General features: G+C 41.0%; 1 protein-coding gene across 1 annotated transcript in view; it reads right to left on the bottom strand.

The window, feature by feature from the left end:
* The window catches only part of LOC122804258 (cytochrome P450 2D15-like), a 520,756-nt gene that overhangs the window by 169,585 nt on the left and 324,044 nt on the right, over positions 1 to 27,127 (bottom strand). Inside the window, exon 5 of the mRNA XM_044074061.1 lies at positions 19,546 to 19,719. Within this exon, the coding sequence (XP_043929996.1) occupies positions 19,546 to 19,719 (174 nt within the window). The remainder of the gene's footprint in view (positions 1 to 19,545; positions 19,720 to 27,127) is intronic.

Here is a 27,127-nt window from a genome sequence, read left to right as displayed (position 1 = left end):
ACTGTTTAAATGTTTATGTTTTAACAGAGGATATGGGAAGAGAAGAGGTTAATCTCAAACTTTGAAAATGTTCTAAAATTAAATTACTGGGTTTAGGCCATAAAAATGTTATCTTACAGTTCTCAATGCAATTCTCAATGCAGCCAGAGACAAAAAGCCTGTACTAACAAGCTTCCTGCGTTGTCACTGGGGTGAACTAATTGCTACTCTGGAAGGGTGGATGTTTGAAATTGTTTTATGACTTCCATGAGCTGTAGCAGATCTTAGCAAAGCTGTGTGTGTGTGTGTGTGTGTGTGTGTGTGAGTGTGTGTGTCTGTGTGTGTGTGTATTATTGACACATAGGTGCTAAATCCTGACAGTTTATAACAATGGGGGGAGGGGGTTGCATGGGATCCAGAAGTCAGACTACCAGATGTATGTGATGTCATTCTATAATCCATCACTAAAAACAATGTTTAATACTAAGTGAGATTGAAATCTCAGAGCACTCTGTTCTTGGAACCTGACAAAGAAGAACCCCTAACCTACTTCATCTGGGTCTATATTACCATATCGAATGGTAATAATGCCGAACGCACATATGAGCGAATATTCTCAAGCATGAACTTGTGTTTTTTGGGGTCATGGTACAGTACGGATTGGAACATTTGCCCTTTCCTCACTGTAGTGCGACCTCAGAGTTGGAATATATATATATTTAGCGGGGGGTGTGGAGGGCGCAGCCCCCCAGAATAGCAAGTTTGTTCTTGTGAATATGAGCGTTCAGCATTTGGCATTATTACCATTCAATATGGTAATATAGACCCCTTCATCTTGCCTTGCTCTAGTAAGTAAACAGGGAATAATAATTCTTTAGATCAGTCAGGAAAATATAGTGAGATTAGTTAAGTATTATTCTTGTGTAACTGTGTGAACCTGTCCACCTGTGTTATTTTTAATATTTTCTGTGACTGAAACAATGATGTTTACTCTAAATTGATATTTAACATTTTCATGTTTTTTTTTTATTTATTATTACATATATTTACATTTTTCATTGTGGCTGGCACTTTAGAGAACATTTTAACCTTTGAGAGTACTTATAGCTATTGCTGACACTGTGGTCACTGCTGAAAGACTGGCTGTTTGGTCAACATTACCATTTGCATTAATATTAATTTCACTCAGTATAATTGGGTACCCTTACAAGACCCTTGGAGTAGCTGGCTTTGTGGTGTCTGATGGCAGTGTTAACTACCTTACAGTCTAGACAGAAGGGGGCATAGCTAGTAAATCTGTGCCAACCTTTCCCAGGTGTGTGTGTGTGTGTGTGTGTGTGTGACCTACTTGGACCAGACATGAAGCACTGGCTTCTGGTTTGGACACTCACCTGAGGACTTAACTCTACAGGTGTGCCATTGGGGAGCCATACTGGGGATCTGGGGAGAGGTAGAGGAACCTCAGACCGTAGGCTAAGTGCACTCCTTGTGTGCTCTTAAGGGAGGGAAATTGTTTTTTGATGCAGAGAGCTCCATCTGGAAATAATGGGTATATCCATTTTTGTTCCAAGTGAATGCCCCTCTCCTGTGTCAGTGGTGAGGATTCTGGCTCCTTGACTACTGGCCCAGAATGGGGACATCACATCCCCATGGTGCCATTTTTAATGAGAGTCTGCCTACTAGATATTCACACCTAGCATCTTACACTTTGGAATGACTCTACTCATTGCTAGGAGTTTTAACAAGTTGTCTGTGCTTGAGGCCCTCCTGCAACATGAATACACACATTTACATTTAGTAACATAGACTTGGCTTCACTGTAATGAAAGCATCCACTGCAATGAAGGCATCCCCTCTAGTCCTGTATTTAGTGGCTGTCATGCATTTAGACCTACTGGCAACGGTGGGAGGAAAAACAGTATTTGCCTGTGACACCTTCACATCAAAGCAGATTCCCTATGACTACAATTTTGAAATTTTGGAAATCTACGTCACCATAAACAAAATCAAACTTTCACTTCACAGCCATCTATAGATCATCCTTCTGTCTCCCACTGAAAACAACAGCTACTTTAATGGTATAATTGATATCCCTATAAAACTAATATGTTTATTCTAGGTGATTTCAATTACCCTGCAATAAACTTGATTACTTACTCCTTAACTATACAAAAAAAGCACCACTGACAGCTCTTGAATCAAAACCTAACTTTTATTTTAACACTTTCATGCATGAAAGGAATCAGACTTCATCAGAATACAACAAAACCTGTCCCAGCCATTTAAATACCCCAAAATAAACACATGGCGGGTAATTCAATAAACCCTACATGGAGCAATTCTCCATGTAGGAATAGTGTTGCAGCCTGAACATGGAATAATGCCACCCAGCGATCCAGGAAACAGTGGTGGGGGTGTGCACGAGTGTGCTGACACCATGAGGACATAGAAGTGTTTGTGGAATGCAAATTACCTCATCTGCTGGTTAAATCCATGTAAATAGGTGATTTTGTGATCCAGGAAGCAGAAAGGCATCTGTGTAGGTGCTGTGGATGCAGGAAAAATGTACGCAGTTACTAACCGTGTACCGGACTATATAATTAAAACAAGGGCTGTAATAGCCCCCCCAAAAAATTTGTATATGTGACTGTAGCCATTCAAATGGCCAAATCTATGGCCACAGAGATGAAAAAGTAATGCAACATATCAAAAATTAATCTTTTTTTTTAATACATATGCCACGTTTAAGCTGCACACAGTGATGCGCAAACATGATATTTTTGCAAAAAAATAAATAAAAATATGTAAAATATGAAATTAAAGGTAGGCAAAGTAATTGCATTATAGTGCCCAGCAAACAGAGTCATACAATGGCAGGTTATAGTGGTAGCTAAGGAGATAGGGCTTGGTGTAGTACTGTATCTAGGGTATACTCAATTAGGTGTATGTAAATGAGCCAGGTTTATTGAATAGCAAAAAGAGCCACTGTGTCCTGTAGGTACTAACCATGGTAGGGCTAGAACTGCATTGGTGTAGGCAGAACAGATACCTAATATCAGAAAGGGGTGTCTCATGCCTTCTTTAAGCTGATTAGAGCTTAGCGGTACCAGTTTGTGCTCAGCTAAGCACAGCTAAGCAGGGGGGCATGTCTGAGGCTGCTAAACTGTGCTTAGCCCTGCGGCATGTGTTTTAGCTGGTTAAAGAAAATCTAAGTGTGCCCGTGTACAGGGGAGGGTCCTTTCTGCTGAGCAATGTTTACACTAGCTCTTGGTTTGGTTTGCGCTTGACGCCGGGGGGAGCATGCAGTGGAAAAAAAAAAAAAAAAAAACGGAAATAGCCTGGGAAAGCCAATAAACTATAAATGACTGATAAGCCCTGTTCCACTGACACTGGCCCATTTAAACCCCTCTGTGATAAACCTTGCAGGGGAAATGTATCATAATCAGCCAATCACACAGGCTGCATCTGCAGCACACCAGTATAAAGTATGCATGCACCCTTCAATCTGCTTTTTTGCACATACCCTGCACCATTGGAGTACAGACTTGGGAATTTTAACTGACAAAATGATAAGGCTGATGCTGCTTTGCTACATCTCTATGTGCTACAGACTGGGGTCAGTGATGATGATGATGCTGACAGAAGGCCCAGACTGAGAAGAAGAAGAGTGTTCAGGCCCAGGGTAACCTTTCAGGGCTAAATGAGCTGGAGATAGTAGAGAGCTACAGGGTGGACAGGGACATACTACAAGAACTCACTGGGAACCCATCCCAGTGGAAACAAAGGTATGTGTATAGAATACTAGCTACAGGTACCTTTGTCACAGGCATCCGCATCCAGGGTACTCCACCAGTTCCTGGATGTCATGTTAACACATGCCAGTGAGCACATTTATTTCCCCAACACCCCTCAGGAGAGGACCAGCAATATGCATCTCTTCACTGTGTAGCACACTACCCAGAGGTACTGGGTGCCATAGACTGCACTCATGTGCACATCAAAGCACCACCTAGTGAGGATGGTAGAGTCTACGTCAACCGCAAGGGGTATCACTCCATCAGCTGCCAGGTTGTGTGCAATGCCCAGGACATTATCATCAATGTGTGTGCTGGCAGCCCTGGCAATTATCACAACTCCCACGTCTGGCATGCCCCACAGCTGTACCAGGCATTTGCCAGGGGGGAACATCCCGTACGGCCATCTACTGGGCTAAGCACTAGAATTGTGGATGATGACTCCCATCATAAATGCACACGCACCAACTGAGGAACACCAAAATGAGGCAAACGCACAAACTAGAAACATCACAGAGCATGTGTTTGGGCTGCTCAAGTCACAGTCCTGCTACCTCGACATATCCGGTGGAGCCCTGCAGTACTCTCCAGCCACATGTGCACACATTCATAGTATGTGCCATGCTACACAATATGATCCTGTGGAAACAGCTGCAGCACGAACATCACAGGCGAGGGATACATATCCCCCCACCATTGCCAAGGTCCCCACAGGCACAGGGGGACTTGGAGGAGGAACCCCTGAGCCTATCCCTGTAGACAGATGTAGGTGTGCCCAGTAGTACACCCTGGCCTTGGCAAAGATGCAATGCATAGCACATGCACTGGCAACCTAGGGTCCCAGGGACTGACATCTCACTACAACTGACATACACAGTAAAAAGGATACCAGCCATACCACACCACCTGTACCTTACCATGTATAGGCTGTGTACTGCATGCATCCAACAGAGTCAGCCCTGAATCACTGTTCCCTCAACTGCTGCAGGCACAAGGTAAGTCACTCTTCTTAACAACAACTGAATGGGGTAGTAGACTGTAGTGGCATATACATGGTATTGCTGCATGTGTCCAAAGGAATGTAGTAGGCTACCGGGTAGCAACAGACAACTGACAGCTATGTAGGACAACAGGAACTCTCTGCCAAATCCTGGCTGCCCCAGAATATGCAGCAGGCTCCAAGCCAGCCAAAGCCACTGCATTATGTGAGGAACTTACAAAATGTGGGCTCATAAGACAGCTGCATGGATGTCAATGTTGGAGTCCCCTACATACCTCTCAACCTCTAAGAGCAAGACATCTGGGCAAAGCCAAAAATAATTGTGGGGCAAAGGCGCAAACACAGGGACAATTCTTAGGTATTGCTCCTACAAACTTAGAAAGTGGATAGAATAACAGGGTTTGGACTAGCAAGAGGTTTCTGAACGCTATGAAGTCTGAAACTCAAATGTCTGTAATTAGTTTCTAACTGCATTCTGCATTGATTTGCCAGTAATGTCCCAGAAAAACACATTTGTATTACAAATGGCCCAAAATATGAGGCAAACACCTGGGCATTCTGGGAAAATCTGTACAGTTCAGAGGTATGGTCCCCTACTCCTGACACACTTGTGTTCCTATGCAACTGCAGTAAAATTTATGTTTCCCTGGGCTGTCTCAATCAACTTGCTAACATGTTCCATTTCTAGAATATGCAGGGGTCAAAGTGTTATGTATGTGTGTGGTTAATAGTGTTAGGAAGTAGGTGGCTGTCAAGGCTTAGTGGTCTAAGTGCATTATTGTGGTTGACAGGGTCCATGGTTCGAGAATGATCATGCCCACTATTTTTCATGTCAGCTACACCTACGGTAGGACTTACACAGACTGTCCAGATGTCAGTATTTGTTACTGCAGGAAAGCTGGACAATGGAGGGACAGAGGGCCACAGATATAGACAGTACACACCTCTGAGTAACCTAGATAGTGCCTACTAGAACAGCAGGTTGGGGCAAGTCCATGTAGCGCCAGGCTATAAAGGCCGCCATGTAAGTCTGTCAGTACTGGCAACAAGTCAGTGGGCACCATCCATACCCCGTGAATGACAGGCTTTCGCAGAATGTCCACACGAATGCCTCCTATATCTGTTCCATTTGTTGTAACATTCCATTTGTCTGGCAAACTATTGGCAAACCAATAAAGGCTGATGTGAAAACATGAATGACACACAGTTGAGATGCAGACTTCATAACCATAAGAAAATGTAAGCTAATACGAAACCATTCTACCAACTGTCTAAGTGTGGAAGAGCAATATTAAGATCCTATCCTCATGTTTGGGCCCGTGTGTCTGACTGTTATATTTGGTCCTGTCCAGATGTTCATCTGTAGCAGTTTAAGAGGTATGGCCAACATGTAGCCTTATAATAACAGTGCAAAACAAACTGTCTGAGGACCAGGGCAGATGTATGGGGCACAATGCTGGGCAACCTGCTAAACAGGTACAGTCAGAGGTGTGAAGTTCATAACCCTGTGTGTGATGTTAAGACTTCTACCCCACTCACACCATAACTCCAAATACATAAGAGCAGTGACTGTAGATAAAGTCTGTGACTGGAGCAGAGCAGGACAAATGCCCACATATAAGGGGAAGGAGGAATCACTGGCCAGACAAACATAGAATGTGCACACAGAACAATTTGTGCAGTAGCATGGGTTCCCTGCAGTGTATGGAGTAAGTAGGCAAATGTCTATCAGTGGGTCCTCACATTAACCTATGCTGATCTGCCACTGACATACTAGGAAATCACAGTGCTGTGTAAAACCACACATATTATGCAAAATTCTGCTCAGTCCAATAAAATCTGTACCCACCCTAGATATGACTCAGCTAAGAAGAATAACACACAGCCAGGACATCCCTCAGCCAGTATATCAGTATATCAGTGAGGCGATGAACTGTTTACACAGGTGCATCAGCCAATCGTCTCTAGCACACAAAATGCAGACCGAAGTACAGGTTGTTCTGGCCTGGAGTCCCAGTGTTTCTATTGGTGCTCATACTGGGCATGCTCCTACACTTAGCTAATTGCAGCCCATGTCTGAACCCACATCTGACTATAGAACTGGGATGTCCATAGAGCCCTGAGCATACAGACAGCTATGTACACCTTAATTGGCTCTCCCCACCCCCATCAGACATGATTACCCCATCTATCTATATATGGTACATATAAGATATATCTGGATCTGCTGAGTCTGATATACATACAATATATAGGTAACATTACACAAATACCATTAATAGAGAGGCAGAGACAGGGGAAGAGTACGACACAGAGCGAGAGAGACTCGGGAAGGCATAGAGTGATGTTGTACCACAGCCATGCGTACACCAATTGTAACCAGTGGCATGTGCAAATGCCACGGTGAGCCCCATTGTGTAATAGTAGGTAGGGGGTGTAATCTCACATTAGCCACTGTGTGTGTGTGTGTGTGTGTGTGTGTGTGTGTGTGTGTGTGTGTCTATAAATATATCCCCTTGTGGCTGTGTGTAATGGTAATACATCTTGAGGCCTGTTCCACCCCTTAAACCCCCCATTGCCCTACTTTACAGGGCCTGCTGATGTCATCCACCTTAAACGCACCATTGGATACTCTCCAGGTATATAATCTCCATGGCGCATGTAATAAATGCTTAGCACTGTAGTGCATGCAACTAGATAGGTAGGGGTCTAATCCCAGCAATGGCAACTCAGTGAGTGTGTGTGTGTGTGTGTGTGTGTGTGTGTGTGTGTGTGTGTGTGTGTGTGTGTGTGTGTGTGTGTGTGTGTGTGTGTGTGTGTGTGTGTGTGTGTGTGTGTGTGTGTGTGTGTGTGTGTGTGTGTGTGTGTGTGTGTGTGTGTGTGTGTGTGTGTAAGTATATCCCCTTGCAGTTGTGTGCATTTCCTGCTTATGTGTGTGTAATGCCAATACATTCTGAGGCCTGTTCCACTGTGTTAACCCCCCCATTGCTCTACTTTACAAGGACTGCTGATGTCATTCACCTTAGATGCACCTTTGAACATTCTTCAGGTATATAAGCTCCGTGGTGCACGATAAGTATGGAGCACTATAGTACAGACAACTAGATAGGTAGAGGTTGTAATCTCAATGCTGTCAAGTGAGTGTGTGTGTGTGAGTGTGTGTGTTACCATTTTGAGGCCTGTTCCACCCTGTTGACCCCCCCATTGCATTACTTTACAGGGCCTGTTGATGTCATCCACCTTAGATTCACTGTTGGACACTTTCTAGGCATATAAGCTTCGTGGCACATGTGATAAGTATGTAACACTATAGTACATATATCTAAATAGGTAGGAGACTGAATCTCAATACTACCAACTGTGTGAGTGTTTGTGTATGCATATAACAACAATAATAACAACAATACTGATATATTGTATTATTCAATATACTTTTTACATATGTTATTGTTTTTGATATAATTAAATTAGATATACTATGCAGTATTTTTAAAGTATTTTTAAGCATTTAATTGTGTTAACAAATGGGATTAATTGAATGATTGTGGAAAATGGCAGGAATTCTTATGTATTTATGGGTGTGTAACTATTGGGAGTATGTTCTGAAGAAGTCTGTATACATGGATGAAAGCGCTTAACCTGAAATTACTGTTTAATAAACGCTGTGTACTGTGCCTGGATCCATCTCCTGGAGTTTTATTTGCTGCTTGGCTGTGGATTTTGAGTGTTTAGTTGGAACCCAGGATCTACTTTTGCATTGTTGTTCGCCATGGATTCCATGCACAACATATCTGTCTTTGGCAACTCTATCACAAGAGAAGAAGTAGATAAAATTCATTCTGAGTTGGCCATAGTAAAGAGCGAACTCACACGCCTGATAGAACTGCTTACACCGCCTACTGTATCTTTAAAAAATAAGGTTCAACCTAACGTTAACAACGTCATCACGACATCACGTTCCTCTATTGGCAATGGCAGCGACGAGGAGATCCCGAATGGGTAGAGGAGGTTTTCGTCACCTTTCCCATTGGACTGCACGTCGAGGAAGGATGAAACACAACGAATGAACAGACAGCAGAGTGTTCTGAATTTTTCAACTATGTCTGGCAACCAGGAAGAAGACATTTATTTAATATCTGGGGCCAAGCCTAAACGCTTTCCGCCAGCAAGGTCTTATACAGCGCCGGAAAAAATGAATGCCAATACTAATAAAACACTAAAAGGTACTGTTTCTCAACGTTCCCTTATGGGAAACAATGATAACTTGGACAATTTTAATGTTGATAAGTTTTTGCACATGCCGTTTGAATTTAATGTTAAAAACAGTATGGTAAATACACGGAAAGATGTAGATGAACAATTCACTTCATTGAAGCAAATGATTTTTAGCTTTGGTAATAAACTTAACAGAATTAAGGCATTGCAAGTAGATAACATGTATTTGCGAAATGCATAGAAAGTAATATAGTCCCTATGGGGCTACGTTTTTTTAAGGAACCGATTGAGGTTGAAATGGATGTGGAAAATATCAAAGTTTGCAATGACATGTTTAACGAATTTGGCAAACAATTTATGCAATTCATTTTAACTAGCAATGATCTGAAATTAAGTAAACTGTTACAAGAGGTTGAATGTATGAGCAAAACCATTAAAAAAGATATGTTGTTTCCCCAATGGGAGAATCTTTACACCAAACAGTATGAATATGCTGACAATAATTGCAAAAAAGTGTTTGATAGAAAGTGTAAAAAGCTACAGAGAGATTTGTTACAGTATGAACAAGGAACTGCATATAGATGGAATGTTAGGGAGGATAAACAACATAAGAGAGAAATGTATGAAGGAAGGAACCAAGACAATACTTATTCTAAAAAATATGAGGAGAATTTTTTATGGGAGGGGGGGGACACAGACAATTGGCAAACAGTCAAACGCCAAGGGAAGAAACAATACAGATGGAACAGATACAGGAAACAATAGGGGAATCTATACATGGACAGGAAGAGAATGGAGAGGATATAGATAGTGCATCTAAACAACTTTCTAAATATATGGGTGATCCCTCGACTACTAAAGCACAATACACAAGTGGTGAGGTTAAAATATATAATTATACTGCTTTTGAAGTTAAACCAGAATTATTACATGTATTTACTAAAGGAATTAAATATATTCTGGATAAGTCTATAGACCTTACAGACACATTGGTAGAGTTCAAATTATTTCTTAGGAAATTAAATCTTGGGGTATTTTTTCAACATAATATCACCCAATGTAAAAATTCAGGTGAATTAAAAAAGAAGAGTGCATTTACACCCCCTATGTTTAAAACTTTGGCCTCTTTTGAAAATGTAGTTAATAGGGAAATATATGGCCTATACAACAAACACAAACACAACAAAAAGGATTGTGCAGCAAATCAACTAGCTGCCTTTTCTATAGATACATTGAATGAAAATAATATAAGAATTATGTCAGCAGACAAAGGGGGCGGTCTAGTACTATCTGACCAAGACAAATACAATGTCAAGATATTTGAACTGCTTAATACTCCTGCCCATTATGAAGTGTCTTCACTTAATCAAGTGAACATAGGATATAGCAGAATAGATTCTTATCTTGAAGAATATTTACTTGATAATAGAATAGACGAAGACTTGTATAAATTTCTCAAGGTAGATTTCCCCATATTGGCAACTATAAAAGGAATCCCTAAGATTCATAAAAATTTGTTGGACCCCCCTTTTAGACCCATAATATCGGGAAGTGATAGTAAGGTCTTTCCTTTTGGCAAATATATTGATTTCAAATTGAAACAAATGTACAGTACTGTTGGACATATTATCAAAGATTCTTGGGAATTCTTAGGACTATTTAAACAAGAAATGTGGAACCCAGATTTGATTTTTGTCACTATTGACATTCAGGATCTCTTTTCCTGTATCCCTAAGAATGATGGACTGGACAGATTTATTAGTGGCATACATAAGTACAGTGGACTACCTAAGGAAGATGTGTCCTTGCTTACAGCATTTATGGATATAGTATTAGATTATAATTATATCTATTATGAAGGTGAATACTATAGACAAACAACAGGTGTGGCCATGGGGGCAGCGTGTGCCCCCATGTATGCCAATTTAGTATTGCTAGAGTGGGAGGAGGAATTTGTTCTCAGTTCCAATTGGATGCAGTATATTAAGACATATGTCCGTTACCTGGATGATATTTTTATTCTTTGGCAAGGGGAAATCTCAGAGTTGACCAAGTTTGTGAATTATATAAATCAAACAACAGATTATCTTAGATTTCCACACCAGGTGGACACAAAGGGTATTAATTATTTAGATGTCTATATATATAATGATGGGAAATCCTTCCAGTCTAGAATACATAGAAAAGACACCCATAGTAATGGGTACCTCCATTTTGATAGTGCCCATTCTTATCACACTAAACGTGGCATAGTAAAAGGACAATGCATAAGAGCAGCGAGGATGACAACAACAAGGGAAGTAATGATAAGTGAACTTAATTTCATTAGTAGGTTATTCAAAGAGAAGGGATATCCTAGTGACATGATTTATGACATAACCACTTATGTAGCAAATGAATGGGGTTGGAAATATCCCCCTTTATTACGTATAGGCTTAAGTAACACCCATGTGATAAGTAAAAATAAAAATATCAATACAACTAAGGGTGAGATGGATGACAAATACAGCAAAGCTTGCATATTGAAATATGGCAAATATAGTAATGAGGTGAAGGATATCATCAGTACCAATTGGAATATGTTAACAAGTGATGGTATTATTAAAGACAAAATACCTAGTAGACCACATTACGTGTACAAAACAGGCAACAATATAAAGAGAATAATAGAGTTAAAATACAATTCTAAGAAGAATAGTAACAGCAATAAGACAGGTACCAAAAAATGTGGTAACTGTAGTTATTGCAGTTATATTTATGAAGAGATGTCTATTATTTTGAAAAATAATATTAAAAGCAAAGTCAAGTTTTGTCACAGAAATTGTCAGAGTCAACATCTGATTTATTTAGCTCTTTGCAATACATGTTTGAACTATTATGTAGGGAAAACGGATAGATATCTGAAAAATAGAATCTATGACCACTTGTATTGCATTAGAAAATTAGACACCAATAATGCATTATCTAGGCATTTAATGAACAACCAAGGTTGTACAGGTTTCAAATTTGCCATATTAGAAATAGTGAGACCTAATCCCAGAGGGGGAAACATTAAGGCAATAGTGGGTGATAAGGAAGTGAGATGGCAGATACGACTTAATTCAGCTATACCACCTGGACTTAATGAAATGATCCCTACCAAACCCTTAGTGAGGGTATAGTTGAATATATATGATGGATTGTAGGTAAAATACAGTCTTGTATATATTTATACTTGATATATATATATGTTCCAGCAGTAGTTTACATTTCATATTATATAGTTAGCAAAATTGTTCAAACAAAAATAGAATTATCAATACTGTAAATAAAATAGGATATATTATTGTATAACATTATTCAAGTATGGAAATGTGTTTTATTATATATTTTTTAACCAACTAAACACTTTTTATATATAGGGAATAATAATAGATACAATTGTATAACAATTGCCAGACATTTTGATGTTTAAAATTTAATAGCATTGTTTTAATAATAACAACAATATTGATATATTGTATTATTCAATATACTTTTTACATATGTTATTGATTTTGATATAATTAAATTAGATATACTATGCAGTATTTTTAAAGTATTTTTAAGCATTTAATTGTGTTAACAAATGGGATTAATTGAATGATTGTGGAAAATGGTGGGAATTCTTATGTATTTAAGGGTGTGTAACTATTGGGAGTATGTTCTGAAGAAGTCTGTATACATGGATGAAAGCGCTTAACCTGAAATTACTGTTTAATAAACGCTGTGTACTGTGCCTGGATCCATCTCCTGGAGTTTTATTTGCTGCTTGGCTGCGGATTTTGAGTGTTTAGTTGGAACCCAGGATCTACTTTTGCATATGCATATACCCTGTAGTAGTGTGCCTGTGTGTGTGTGTGTGTGTGTGTGTGTGTGTGTGTGTGTGTGTGTGTGTGTGTGTGTGTGTGTGTTTGCAATGGTTATACAATTTTGTGTGCCTGTTCATAGGTTCATAAGTAGGTACTAGGCTATCTGCCTGAAGGCATTTATAAGCCTAGCCGGAATGTATTGGCTTTCGCCACCTCCTTAGATTAGTTTCCTGTGCCTCTGTCCAGCAGAGCCTTTGAAGTGACCCCTGGGGTAAACTTTCTGTTTCCCATCCACTCGTCAAGGTTTATCTTGAAGAGGGTTAGTGAGGAGCTCTGCCTAATGTAGATTGGAATCTTGTTCCAGAGCATGAGAAGTCTCTGGGACAGGAATCTATCCCTCCAGCATGTCCTATTTATTGTTGTGGTGAGGTTTAGATCCCTGGAGCGTGTGGCTCAAGGGGATATGGTTTTCTTTAGGTGGAACATGTCCATCAATTCTGGGTTGGACATGGCCTTGCATGTCAGGCAGAGATCACCTCTGAGTAGGTGGTATGCAAAAGAGTACAGCTGGAGTTTCCTCAGTCGAGCTGCATAGGGCATCTGCTTGAGGCCAGTGATCCTCTTGGTGAGGTACTTCTGTGGTCTTTCCAGCTGTTGCAGGTGTCTTGTAAGGTACATCCCAAATGCGGCATTGTACTCTATGATAGGTCTGATGAGTGATGCATAGAGAGGCCCAATGACCTCTTTCAATCTGGATGCAAACACTTTTGTGATTAGGTGGGCCACATAGAAGGATTTTCTAAACACTTTGGCAATGTGATTATCAAAGGAAAGGTTACTATCTACTTGAATCCCCAGATCCCTTATTATGTCTTCCGTATTTAGGGGGCTACCACCTATGTGGTAGTTTGTGGATACTTTGTTTTTTCCAAAGGGGATGACTATGCACTTTTTGGCATTTAGCTTGAGGCCATGGTTTTGACACCAGGCATCTGTCTCAGTGAGACCCTTTTGGAGGATGTCTGTGTCAGCTAGAGAGTCAGTTATAGCCCCTAGTTTGCAGTTGTCTGTGAACTTGGTCAGCCATAGTCCTCCTGTGCTTGCCTGTACCTCTGAGAAGTATATGCCAAACAGGAGGAGTCCTAGGACTGAGCCCTGGGGAATGCCACTTGTAACTGGTTTAGAGTCAGACCTAGCTCCCGCAACTCTTACTATGTGGGTTCTGTCTGTGAGCCAGATGGCAACCCATCTCATGATGTAGGGGGTTATGTTTAGGCTGGTGAGCTTGTCTATAATACCTGAGTGGGGAATGGTGTTGAAGGCCTTTGTGAGATCTAGGTAGGCTTTGTGGACCATCTTTCCCTTGTCTATAGCCTTGGTAACTGTCTCAAAGAAGTCCACCAGGTTTAGGAGGCATGATCTGCCCTTAACAAAGCCGAACTGGGTAGGGTCCAGTGTTTGGAGGTTCCCAATGTCTCTGTTAATGAGATCCATGATGATGTGCTCCATAGCTTTGCAGACCAAGCTAGTCAAACTTATAGAGTGATAGTTCCCGGGGTCCGTTGTGGCTCCACCATTGTGAAGCGGAATAACCGTTGCTGTGCACCACTATGTGGGCACATAGTCTGTGGAGAGGCTGAGTTTAAACAGTGTGTTTAGGTGAGGGGTTAGTTCATCTTTGAGCTCATGTAGGACGCAGCCTGGGACATGGTCCGGTCACATTGATGCTGGGTTTTTGGCTTTGGAGAGGGCTGTTTTAACCTGAGTGTCTGTGATTTCAGGGGCACTACATTCTTCTGGTATAGTTATGGGCCCTTTTTGGGGGGAGAGGAGATGAAGTTTGCACTGAACCTGTCTGCCAGGATGTTGGCTATATCGGTCGATTCAGTGTATTTTGTGCCATTCTGCACTAACTCTGAGCAGATCTGAGAATTGCCACTTAGATTCTTGACATAGCTAAAGAATGCCTTGTGGTTATCTTTGGAGTCCATGGCAATTTTTCTTTCTAAGCTAGCCTTGGATGATTTTATGAGGGAATGTAGTTTCTTGCTGATACTGATCAGGGATGTCTTCCCTTCTTGGGATTTTACTCTTTTCTGTACTAGTTTCCTCCTTCTATTGTATAGCTTGTTTATGGCAGGGGTCCACCAGACTGGTTTCCTTTTCTTGGAGGAGTGAGTCTTGGTTTTGTTTGGGATAGCACGATCCATGCATTCTTGTAGGTGCCCATAGAGTGCATTAGTAAAGGATTTTGCAGCTTGGACCACGTTATCCTTTAGCATGGGAGCTTAGAAACTTCCCACCTCAGTCTTAAGTAACGTGAAGTTTGCTTTTGAAAAGTTTTTCACTGTAGTTTCTTTGACTGGGGGTGATGGTGGAATGTGGATATCCAGAGTGATTAGTTTATGGTCAGATCTAACCAGTGAGGGGTTGATCTCCGGTGTGGAACATCGCCCATGTTGGTGATGACTAGGTCCAATATGTTGTCACCTCTGGTGGGGGTGTTGGCCAGTTGATCCAGGGCATTTGAGTTTATAAATTGTAGGAAATGTTGGGCAAGGGAGTTTGTACTTGAGTAGTTCTCCCAGTTAATGTTTGGGTAATCGAAATCGCCCAATATCAGGGTGTTTGGTAGGACCTTTATGTTTCCCAATGTTTCCAGAAATGCGGAATGGGGGTCCTGGGACATGGTGTGTGATCTGTAGCAAGCTATAATTTGAACTGCAGTTTTGCCCATTGTTAGTTGCATGTGGATGATCTCTGAAGCATTGTGCTGTGCCACTAACCTGGAGGTGTAGGTATCCTTGATGAATATGGATACTGCCCCACTTTTTGTATTTCGGTCCGGGTTTTGTGGCTGAAATGTATGGTACTAGTTGTAGCCTGGTAGTGTTGGGGTGCTCTCTGAAGCCTTAAACCAGGTTTCTGTTACTGCACATATATCAATTTTCTCCATACTGAGGAGTGCCTCGAGTGCGTGCATTTTGAAGTTTAGACTTCTGGCATTGAGTAGCATTACCCGCAGTTTTTTGTTACTTGTGCTATTTACGGCGGTGGGTTTGTCTTTTGAGCCTTGCCTAAAAAAGGCACTATGGGGGTGGCAAGAGCCTTGGCCAGTATTCGAAAGCCTAAGGGTGACAGGTGCAAGCAGTCTCTAGCGAAGCAGCGTGGCTTGTTGAGCATGTCATCCCAGGCTGACAGACACTGGATCCCCTTTGAATGACACCAGAAGCTTAGCCAATTGTTGAAATTGATAATTTTTTCTCTATACCATGGTATCATTCTTGGTGAGGGCAGGATGCTACTCAGGGTCAGGGTCATACCGGCCTGGGCTATGTGATCAGAGAGCTCCTCCATGACTCTTTTCATGTAGTCCAGGGAGGTACGGCTCAGGTCATTCACACCAACATGGACAATGACAGAGTCATATTTGTACTTGTTCTGGAGTGATCTGAGTGCTTGTGTTATGTGGCGGATCCTGGCACCTGACAGGCAGCTAACCGTAACCTTCTCCTTGTTCAGCCTAGTGAGTGGGATGTCAGTGTGCCTGACTATAGAGTCACTTATTACTAGTGTGTTGGGTATGTTATTTTGCCTTAAGGGCTGTGATTGTGTGGCACACTGGTTTTGTGAAGTATGTGTTTCATGGTTTGTGTTGGGGGGGGGGGTGGAGGTTTCTTGGATGTCTGCGTTGGAGATCTCTGTTGCTTTTGCAGATTTTTATTTAGAGCCTCTGAGTATGTTTTCGTGTATTTATGTGTGTTTTTTGCCGGTGCTGGTTTCATAGGTTTATGTGAGACTGATGGGGTGATGCAAGTAATTCCCTTCTCCTCTTGACTGCCTGGTCCAGTCTTGGGTTGAGAGAGCTTAGCCTCCAGTTTGGCTGTATAACTGCATCTCTCACATATATTAGTGTTTGGTGGAAGGAGGAGAGGGTTGTCTGTGTACATGAGGCAATTGTAACATTGCCTCAAAATGCCCAGATTCACCAGTTGGACCAGAGAGTATACCTGAAACTGCCCTTTGGACATGCTTGGATAGGTACAGTGAAATGTTTTACTGATTGGCTGGTAAGGTCAAATAGAGAGCCTTGTTCTTCTCTACAGTATAGGGGGATCTAGTTCTAAGGTTTATTAGTGCTTGCTATATGTTTTGAGCAAGCGTCAGGATGAGAAGTGAATGGTTTTTGAGTGCTTAAGTTGAAAGTTTGTCTAGTTCCAAGGGAAAAATTGAAGAGTAGACTTTGTAGAGCTGGGAATAGTTATACCCTAGCTAACTGACGCTGTCCAGCGTGCAAAACCGCGCAAATGGCAGGTTTTATAGCAGGGAAATGAAAGAGATAGAAATTAGCCCAAAATGGCCAATAAACTACTAATTTCTGGGCTGAAACCACTCCTCCAGGGACAGATAGGCTGCTCAAAGCTCCCTCTCTCACAGTGAACAGAGAAACTTCCTTCTATCCAAGTAAGGTATGGGCAAACACAGAAACTTGTAACACAACCCTAAATTCAGCACTAACCTGAAAACGGGACTATACTAGCTTAGAAAGGTGGGAAAACAAGTATTTTTTTTTTGTTTTTTTTTCAGAAAATAAAGCAGATACAATCAAAAAACACTTTAAATGCACAGAAATGGCTATCACACTTGAGTGTGTAGCCTACAACAGTTAAACAGATAACTTAAACACAAAAATGACTTTGTTAAAGTGCAGACAGTAAAATAAGTACAATATGTAGCTAAAGCAAGCTTTTTAAAATTACAGAAATTCTAGAAAATCAGCATTTTAGGCAGAATTAGCTAAAGGCAGCAATAAAATGCAGAAAAATGATTCACCCTGTTCCACCCTGTTAACTCCCCCATTGTCAACATATTCAGGGCATACAGATGTCATCCACCTTAGAAGCACAGTCACATATTTTAACATACATTTTGAAAATATATGTCATTATTCTCTAATGTCAGTCTTTCATGATTTGCCACAAATTTGCCAGAAAACCACAATATTATGACAAATGGAACAAAAATGTGGCAAACATCAGGACCTTCTGCAGAAATCTGTAGAGGTGAGAGGTATGACCACCATTTGTCCCAGCCTGCAGGTTGCAGTCCATGTTTGTCAGGTGTGACCTGTGACAATGACTCAAACAATACAGAGGTCCCCAGAGTGTAGAACAAGAAGCATTTCCTAAAGTTGTCTAGTTGCATAAAGCAGTTATTTCACATCAGAAGCACCTTAATGTTATGAGAAATAGCATAACCTATAGTAATGTGACAAAAAGAAGCTGTCATATTAGCAAACCAAAGGAAATCCTGTCCATTGCACTTGCTGTGGGTATGGTATGTCCTGCCAATTGTCACGATACTACAAGACATGTCCCACAGTCCACATTTGATAAGGCGGCAACCTGACTCTGTGTTACCTATGTGTGTGCAATATGTAGATATGTGGAGAGACTGTGAGTAGCTGCTGCTCCCAATGACCCACATGTATCTAGGCATGAATGCTAACTGCCACCACCCACATATGTAGGTACTACCTAATGCTGCGGCAACTGTAAGTAGTGTGCTGTCTGTCATTGACACACAGACTGCTGTTAACACACTGCAATGGGGTCATACAGCAGTTATGGAATCATGCCAAGGTCCTGGCCACAAGCTGAATGCAGACAGCAGTACCATCATGCCATACAGCAAGGACATGGCCCCACTATTTCCCACATCAATGGCTGCCCCATAAACACACAGACTGTGTTGACAGACCTGGGTACTCAGGGTGATAACACTTTCTCATTCAGGAAACAAGTAGTGCCAGTGGACAGTAAAGGCTTGCACATGGTTCACTGCATAGGTAAAGGGACTGCATCCAGGTAAAAGGTGGACATTACCTCTGTTGGTTAGTCAACATGATAGAATCACCTAGAGACGTATTTTACACTATTGAGTGGCTAGCACTACCACAGCATACAGTCTGTGATCTATGATCTGTGTTCCCCCTTGTGCTGCCACCCAGAGCCTCATTCACTGGTGAGTTTGTGATGGAAACACTCAGAGACACAAGGAAAACATGCAAACTCCAAACAAGTACTGGCTGGAGGTTCAGGATCGAACCTTGTATCTTGTGCATTGGAGGCAAAGACCTTAATCATTATGCCAACTAGTCTCCCCCTCTATGTTTCCATTCTATCTCAATTTTCAGCATCCTCTAATTTCCCCTATGTGCTACTTAGCTTCATCCCATGTTCCTTCAGTTTTGTGTTCCATTCTATCACTTGCTGAAGTTCCTATTCAGACTCCACTTGTAATGTCACAGTGTATACATACAGCAACTTTTTTGACCTGCCCCTTCCAATCTGTTTGCTACTGTAGTCCATCACCAGTTTGAACAGCAGTGGGCTCAAAGCCAAACCCTGATCCACCCAATGCCCACCGGTAACCCCTCTGAGTCCCAGTGCTGTTTGTGTCATTGGGTGCTTTTACATAGCTTGCATTTATTCTACCAATGTGTCTGGGATTTTGAGCTGTTACAGGACTGTCCAAATCAACTTTATTTTGGTAACAGTTGGTAAAAAAATAAATAAATAAACAAATGTATTCCACTGAGATGGACAAGATGGATTTATTAAGTGAGCAGAGTTACACAATTTGCACCTAGTGTATTTTGCTAAGAATTTTGATTCAGTTTCAGGTCATACTTTAGCATGTAACAAAATTTGTATTTACTGCCTACCTTCTCTATTTCTTCCAAGAAGGCATCAATAAAGTCTCTCTTTACAGCTGGATTCCTCGTTTCCTTGTGCTGATCAACAATCTTCTGCAACTTGTTATTAATGAGCCTTGTAACAGTAAATAGCCTTTGGTGTGGTCCAGGAATGGAAGATGTCCAAGGAAAAACATTCATGATCTCCAGAGAAAAAAAAAAAAAAAACAAAATGAAATACATCATCTTAGAATAATGAAAACAGCAATCATTTCTGTCACTAGCATGATGCAGATATAACAGATATAACAGCAGACTACGAGATTATGGGAATTAGATGGCATACTAAGAGTAGACCGGCTAAACAAAAAAGGAGGTGGTGTAGCTATAATATTTAAACAGCATTTAAACATCCAGATCTTAAAATCATCAGCTCCACAAATAGGCAATGAAGAAATAATATATACCAACCTCAAAATAAACCAAAACAAAACCATCAATATAATTGGATGCTACTTCCCACCTGACCAAAACATCCCTCCACTAAAAAACCTCCTCAGCTGGTCTACCCACCATCTCCCCCAAGAAACTATAATTTTAGGTGATTTCAATATTGACTAGCAATCCTGTTCTGGCAACCATCCAACCCATCATGTAAACCTTCATGGCTTCACCCAACTAGTCCAGTCGCCAACCAAGATAAATAAAAACTCTAGCAAGCACACTACCTTGGATTGGATACTAGTCAGTAAGAGCCCCCAGTCATATATAACAGGCTGCTTATCAGATAGCCTCAGTGATCACTCCCCAACATTCCTACTCAAAAAATACCTATACCAAGCTAAACCTGTTATCTACCGTCAAATACATAAAAAAACTAAACTTTAACCCACTCACATTCATCTCATCCCTCAAAGAATGTAACTGGCATCTTCTAAAGTACCTCAGTCTAGACTAGTCTCAGACGCAGTTGAATATTTTAATACTACCTTCCTGAACATCCTTAATTACCATGCCCCCATAAGATTTTCCAGAACCAAAGCACAACCCTCCCCATGGCTACAGAAAACCATTAAGTTAGAAATGAAAAACAGGGATAAAGCCTGGGAGCACTGGTGCAAAACCAAACCCCCCTCAAATAGACAGAAATTCCTAGAACTACACAATAGAGTCAAAAAGCTAATAAAACAGGACAAATTCCAATACTACCAGTCTGCCCTAGACTCCTCACAACACAGCCCCAAACAATTCTGGTCCTCCATCCTCCACCCAGGTAAAGTCAGTACCCCTCCTCCTAACATCCCTCACTCCTCAGAAAATATCGCTACCTCATTCAACACACACTTCACCCAAACCATACTATCACTAGCTAAACAACACAACCCCCCCCTCCAACCCACACCTTCAACTAGTAATCTCCCCACTGCCTTCTCTTTTTCTCCTGTACCTACCTCCAACATAAAAAAACTCTTAACAAAACTTAAACCCACCAAATTAGCAGCAGACAACCTCCCAAGTGAATACCTACAAATCGCAGCTGATGTTCTGGCCTACCCAGTATCCATCTTGATTAACCGATCTCTGTCAGAAAGTTACGTTCCCACACTGTGGAAAGTATCACATATAATTCCCCTCCACAAAGGCGGACCCTCCACAGAACTAACCAATTACCGCCCCATAGCTATTCTCTCTCCACTCTCCAAAATACTAGAGAGATGCATACATTCTCAGGTCTCAGACTACTGCCTTACTAACAACCTCCTTTCCAGTACTCAGTATGATTTCCGACCAAACCATAGCACCACCACAGTCTTACTCTCCTTTACTAACACTATCCTTCAGCATAAAAACAATGGCTATCTCTCCTCTGCTACTTTCCTAGACCTATCTAAAGCATTTGACATGGTCTCACACAAACAACTTAACTCTGTCCTCAATAACCTATCCTTCTCACAATCAGTCACCAACTGGTTTCAGAGTTATCTGTCTGACCGCCAACAATCCGTTGTATGGCAGAATGACATATCTCCCCAACTACCTGTCTCCATAGGGGTTCCTCAAGGATCCATCCTTGGACCCCTACACTTCTCTGTTTACACCAATAATCTAGCCTCTGCCACCAAACATGGCACACTCATACAATACGCAGATGACTCAACCATCATCTGCTCAGCCCAGTCCCTACCAAAACTGCAAAAAGTCTCACAGGAAGCCTTTTCCTCTGTTGAAACTTGGTTATCCGATGCCCAATTAATACTCAACCCAAACAAAACTAAACTACTCATCTTCCAACCCACCAAACATACTCAAAACAACCCTCACTTTAACATCACAGCAAAAGACAACACCACTATATACCCAAATGAACACACCAAATTGCTAGGAGTGGAAATAGACAATAAACTAAAATTTGACATTCACATATCCATGACCATAAAAAAAGTCCACAAAAAACTAGGAGCGTTATACAGAAATAAGCAATTTCTCACCAAAGCAGCAAAGATTTCAATAGCAAATTCCCACCTTATCTCCACCCTACTTTATGCCTCTCCAATATATATCAACCTAAGGCAATGCAATCTAAACAAGCTAGAGACCTGCTACAACAAAGTCGCCAAATTCGCCACAGGGGCATCCTACCGTAGTCACCACTGTCTCTCACTTGCTGAACTGGGCTGGCTTGAACTCCCTCACCTCCTTCAGTGGTATCAACTCTCACTCGCCCACAAACTAGTAAAAAATCCACTAAATGTCCCATCCCTCCAGAATCTACTCCAACCTTATCGCACCACCAGACCACTAAGATCCAGCAACAAAAATCACTTGCAGATCACTAAAGCCAATAACTCTGCTGGTGAAGCACTATTCTCTTGCACCATAGCCAAATTGTGGAACTCCCTTCCAAGCACAATTACCTTCGTACCATCATGCACCCACTTCAAAACTTTACTAAAAGCGCACCTAAAAACATGCTGGCTATGCCCTTGCGACTCACACTCTAATATCACCCACCCCATCCAATCACTACCTTTCTTTCCACTCCACTAACTACCTTGATTATAGCAAGCTCAGATGCTCATAAGCCTAGTACTTATTATACAGCAGGAACTTCTCATTGTAACATTTGTTAATGTCTGTTATGTACTTCACAGATAAAGATTCTAGTTGTCTACTGATGTACTATGTTCTTCATCTGTAAATATGTTGTAAGTAATTGCTATGTTAAATTGTTAATCGCTATGTAATCCAATGTAACTACTGTCTGTTTATTTTAACTGTGGAGCTTTTCTCCGCGGGCCTCCGCTGAAAATGGACCTACGTCCAGTCGGACACTCCCGGTCAACAAATTTAAATAAATAAAATAAAATAAAAATAAATAGATCTAATACAAACAAATAAATATAAGGGTCCAAATTTCTATAGGTTTTATAAAGGTTTGGTGAGGTAGAATCTATAATACCATATTGTGCAGTACTACGGCAAGACAGTGTGACTTTATAATTCATAGAATTGACATCAGCATCCGCATAGCAAAATGTTATAATGCATGCAAACACCTTTCTTCATGAAGCATTATACTCTAACAAATCATGGGAACATGTCTTGTGAATGTAGTTTCAACAAATGCAAAAAGAATGAGTGCTGTTTGCCGAATTGCTGACAGTGAAGCTTTTTCTGCACTGATGTGCAATCTCGGAATTGGTATATGTAAGTCTGTGTCCCCCCACATGGGAGGTGCAGGGGGTTAGCCCCGTGGAAACAATTTTTGTTTGACAATAGTAGTTTTGGTGAACATTTTTTGGTTTGTTTCTGTTTGCCTAAATTACCTTAGGTGACGCGACATGAATCTAAAATCACAATGCTAATTAGCACCTACCATGCTATAAACTATCTCCTCACAGTCAACAAATCAGAGCAGTAGCTTTGCATTAAGTATGAATGCAAACCATCATTTTGTGACTGACAGCATGATAGTATAGCCCAAACAAGTGATCAGTTCTTTTCTTGTAAAGCACAGCACGTGTTGTTTCGTTGGCATGTATGATTGCAGGGAGAAGACCTCCACACCTCCTGCTGGTTCCTTTCCTCTTCTACTATCCCATCTCACACTCTGCAGCTGATCCATGGCAATCAGTACACTCTTAGGTCATACTGTACTATGAAAGTGTATGGCACCACTACAGCTTTGTGATATGCCAACAACTTGCATAATTATCACATTTTCTGAAAGGCAACTGCATCAGACCTCTCAACCAATTGGAGACAAATTTAAACAGAATCAGGGACAAACCAAGAAAAAAATCAGGGACAATCAGGGACATTTTAAAAATATTAGTGCTATTAACTTGAAACATTGACAGAATCAGAGCATATGAATTAATACACATTATCTGAAGTAAAAAAAAGTTTATAACTCTTAATTATTGTCATTATTCATTGTGTAATTCACCACCTTTCCTCCAAACGTCACTAGTTTTAGGAGGGATTAAGAGGGACAAAGTTAAAATTTGAGTCAAAATCAGGGATGTCCCTGATAATCAAGGACAGCTGAGAGGTATGAACTGCATTGCTGAGTCACCCAGAAAGCTGCAACGTTTCTAGTTTCTCTTTTTTTAAGAGACATTCATTTCCATTTGAAATGCAGTGCAATACACAGTTCAAACTTGCAAAATGTGACAACACAGTGCTGTGATTCAGTAGAGTAAGCGTGGCATTAGCAGAATGACCATTACAGCACAATGTTCCACATGTGTATATCGACTTCTAATTAATTTAGTCATACTGTGGTAGGTGTAACTAGGCAGAGCATTTGTTTATGAATCTGTCCCTAGATTTTCTTTATTTATGTATTTATTTAACTTTATATTCTCTAACCCTGTTTATTTTCTTTTGTCATTAATATTGTTACATACTAGATGCACACATAACCATACCTTACCTTAAATCTTGTCCCCTACTGACCAGTTACAAATAATTGATCCAGAGCAACCACTACATGCTAATACAGTTTTATTGATAAATAAGGAAAGACTCACTACTGGCAACAATATGTATTCTGGCAAACAGTGAACTGAACTCCCTTTGCGAACCTTGAACAATAGATGCTATGGGCCAATATAAGTAAAAGGTGTCATTCCAGGCCAATTCCTAGGTTTCAAAGGTAGCAGTTCACTGCTGTGCATTCACAATCAAATCACCCTAGTCGCACCCACTGACAAGGCCACATCAGTCTGTAGTATTTGTCTTCAACTCAGACCAGGTTGCAAGTGCAGAACAGGAGTTACCATTTTAGTGCTTAATAGTGGCACAGACACCACAGATGAATTCTTAAACCTGTCAGAATTTCCACGCTGACTCAGGGTCACTAGATTGTGTATTCACACGCACAGTGTCCACATTGTTTTATCTGCTGCTGCCAGTCAAACAACAATTTTACAGCTTTGTTGTTTTTATTTTTACTGACTTTAAATACATTTCCTGGATACTTTCATTATTTTATTCACAAGCTTTTTATAGCAGTATTATGACCACAGAAACAATGAGTGCATCTATTGTTCAGGTTGTCGACAGGTATTATTTTACCTAAATGGAAACAGAATACTAGCGTAGCATTCACCATACACCGATTACAAAGTAATTTTCTCCAGTCCAAGATATAAAGAAGCATACATGATTACTTAGATAAATCTTCTTGCTGAGATAACTTTTTGTTTAACATATAAAAAGAAGAATTATTAAAACAATAGCCGATGGAATAAAAAACAGATTTACAAATTTCAAGTAGCGGTTCAGATGCTGGAGGAGGGGTGAGTCAGGCAGGGTAGGATGGGAACGAGTGGTTATTGTTGGCTTACCCATCCTGGGGGTGGGGGGAGTGGTTCTGGTCATCAGACATATTCAGTATCCAGCAGGTTGATGCTCACAGACACCAGTGATGCAGCACAAGCTGGGAACGTGGACGTGGCTTACCAAGCCAGGGATGGAACCCCATAACGTGGTGTCCAGGTATGCACATGTGTGTGTGTGTGTGTGTGTGTGTGTGTGTGTGTGTGTGTGTGTGTGTGTGTGTGTGTGTGCGTGTGTGTGTTTGTGTGCGCATGTGTGTGTGTGTGTGTGTGTGTTTGTGTGTGTGCGTGTCTGTGTGTGTGTGTGTGTGTGTGTGTGTGTGTGTGTGTGTGTGTGTGTGTATGCACATGCAGAGGGGACGGCATAGTAGGCCCTATGATGATCTGGATGTCTATGTCATCTACTAGGGGTGGTGCTGGGATTAGGCTTAAAGAGAAACACCTCGCTGTATAAATGAGGGCTTGTGGGTCCCATGGGCATCTAGTCCAGATGGTCTACTACAAGAGGCAGGGTTAGAGCTCCAAACAAGTCTCATATCTGTCTGGATAACATCCCTGTTCAGTTGTCTCTCATCCAAGTTGTGGCCATCTTGCCAGTGATAGTAAATGAATGGGCTGAGGTTCACTGCAGTAGGGTTAACAGTCAGCAGGTGGGAGGCAAAAACACAAAGAAAAATATATAACAGCTGATATAAAATCATTCTAATAGAGAAGGAAAAACTTGGTTAGTTTATGGATTATTTAGCTATCTTTTGGTTGATAGGGTTTCAACAATTCCCTCATAAGGCAATTCTCCCTGATTAATTCCAGACCAAATATTTCTAAACATAGAGTTATGTGCTATATGCCATAGCCAGAATCAGCAGCATTCTGTAGTAATCTGACAATACGCTCAGGGCAACCCAAGTAGAGACAGAAAATATATTACCATATGCATGACAATGTTTCACAATACATACATTGCATTACTGCTCCAGTTTCTTTTTCAATTCTTCTTTAAGATATAAATTATAGATTTTAGCTTAGATCCATAAAGCCTTAATCCAAGTATCTCTGTAATTTGTTTCTCCAAAGCAGCCTCATATCAGAATAACTGAGGGTGGATTCAATACACACACACTCAACACAGCAAGAATCATCAGCAAGACAGTGCAGAAAATCTGTAGAATAGCTTAAGTGACACCAGTTTAAACACACACACACACACACACACACACACACACACACACACACACACACACACACACACACACACACACACACACACAATGAATGTTTAATGCAGCTGAGCAGAAGGTTATGAGGTAATCAGTTATAAAATATCGCAAATCTGACCCGGGTGATAATCAGATTGTGTTCATTTCTTGGGCCCTGTACAAGCTTGTATCATTTAGCATGCCAGAAGTACAAGAGCAGTACAAATGCTGTATACTTCAGTGATGGTAGGACAGACAGAATAGATGCTCTATGTCTGGGTGTCACACCCCCAGCCTGGCCATGGTGACACTGATAATTTGAAATGCAATGGAATGCCACTATATTGACTGTTCAAGAGGGTCTTGTTCTGTATGGGACATATGGGAGCTATACTGGACACTATCTTTGACATGCTGGTGGATTGTAGCATGGTGTTTCAGCCACAAGGAAATCACATGTAAAATAGCTATGCTAGCAGCATGGCTACAAATTTCACTGCTACTTCTCATGCTGGTGTTGTGAACCAATGAAATTCAGCAAAGTGTTGATTGTGCTATAGGAAAGACAGG

Source organism: Protopterus annectens, chromosome 1.part0 (assembly GCF_019279795.1).
Source record: "Protopterus annectens isolate FY-2018-M chromosome 1.part0, PAN1.0, whole genome shotgun sequence".
In the NCBI taxonomy this organism is placed as follows: domain Eukaryota; kingdom Metazoa; phylum Chordata; order Ceratodontiformes; family Protopteridae; genus Protopterus; species Protopterus annectens.
The sequence above is the reverse complement of the archived record's forward strand: the minus strand, read 5'-3'. Positions and strand labels throughout refer to the sequence as shown.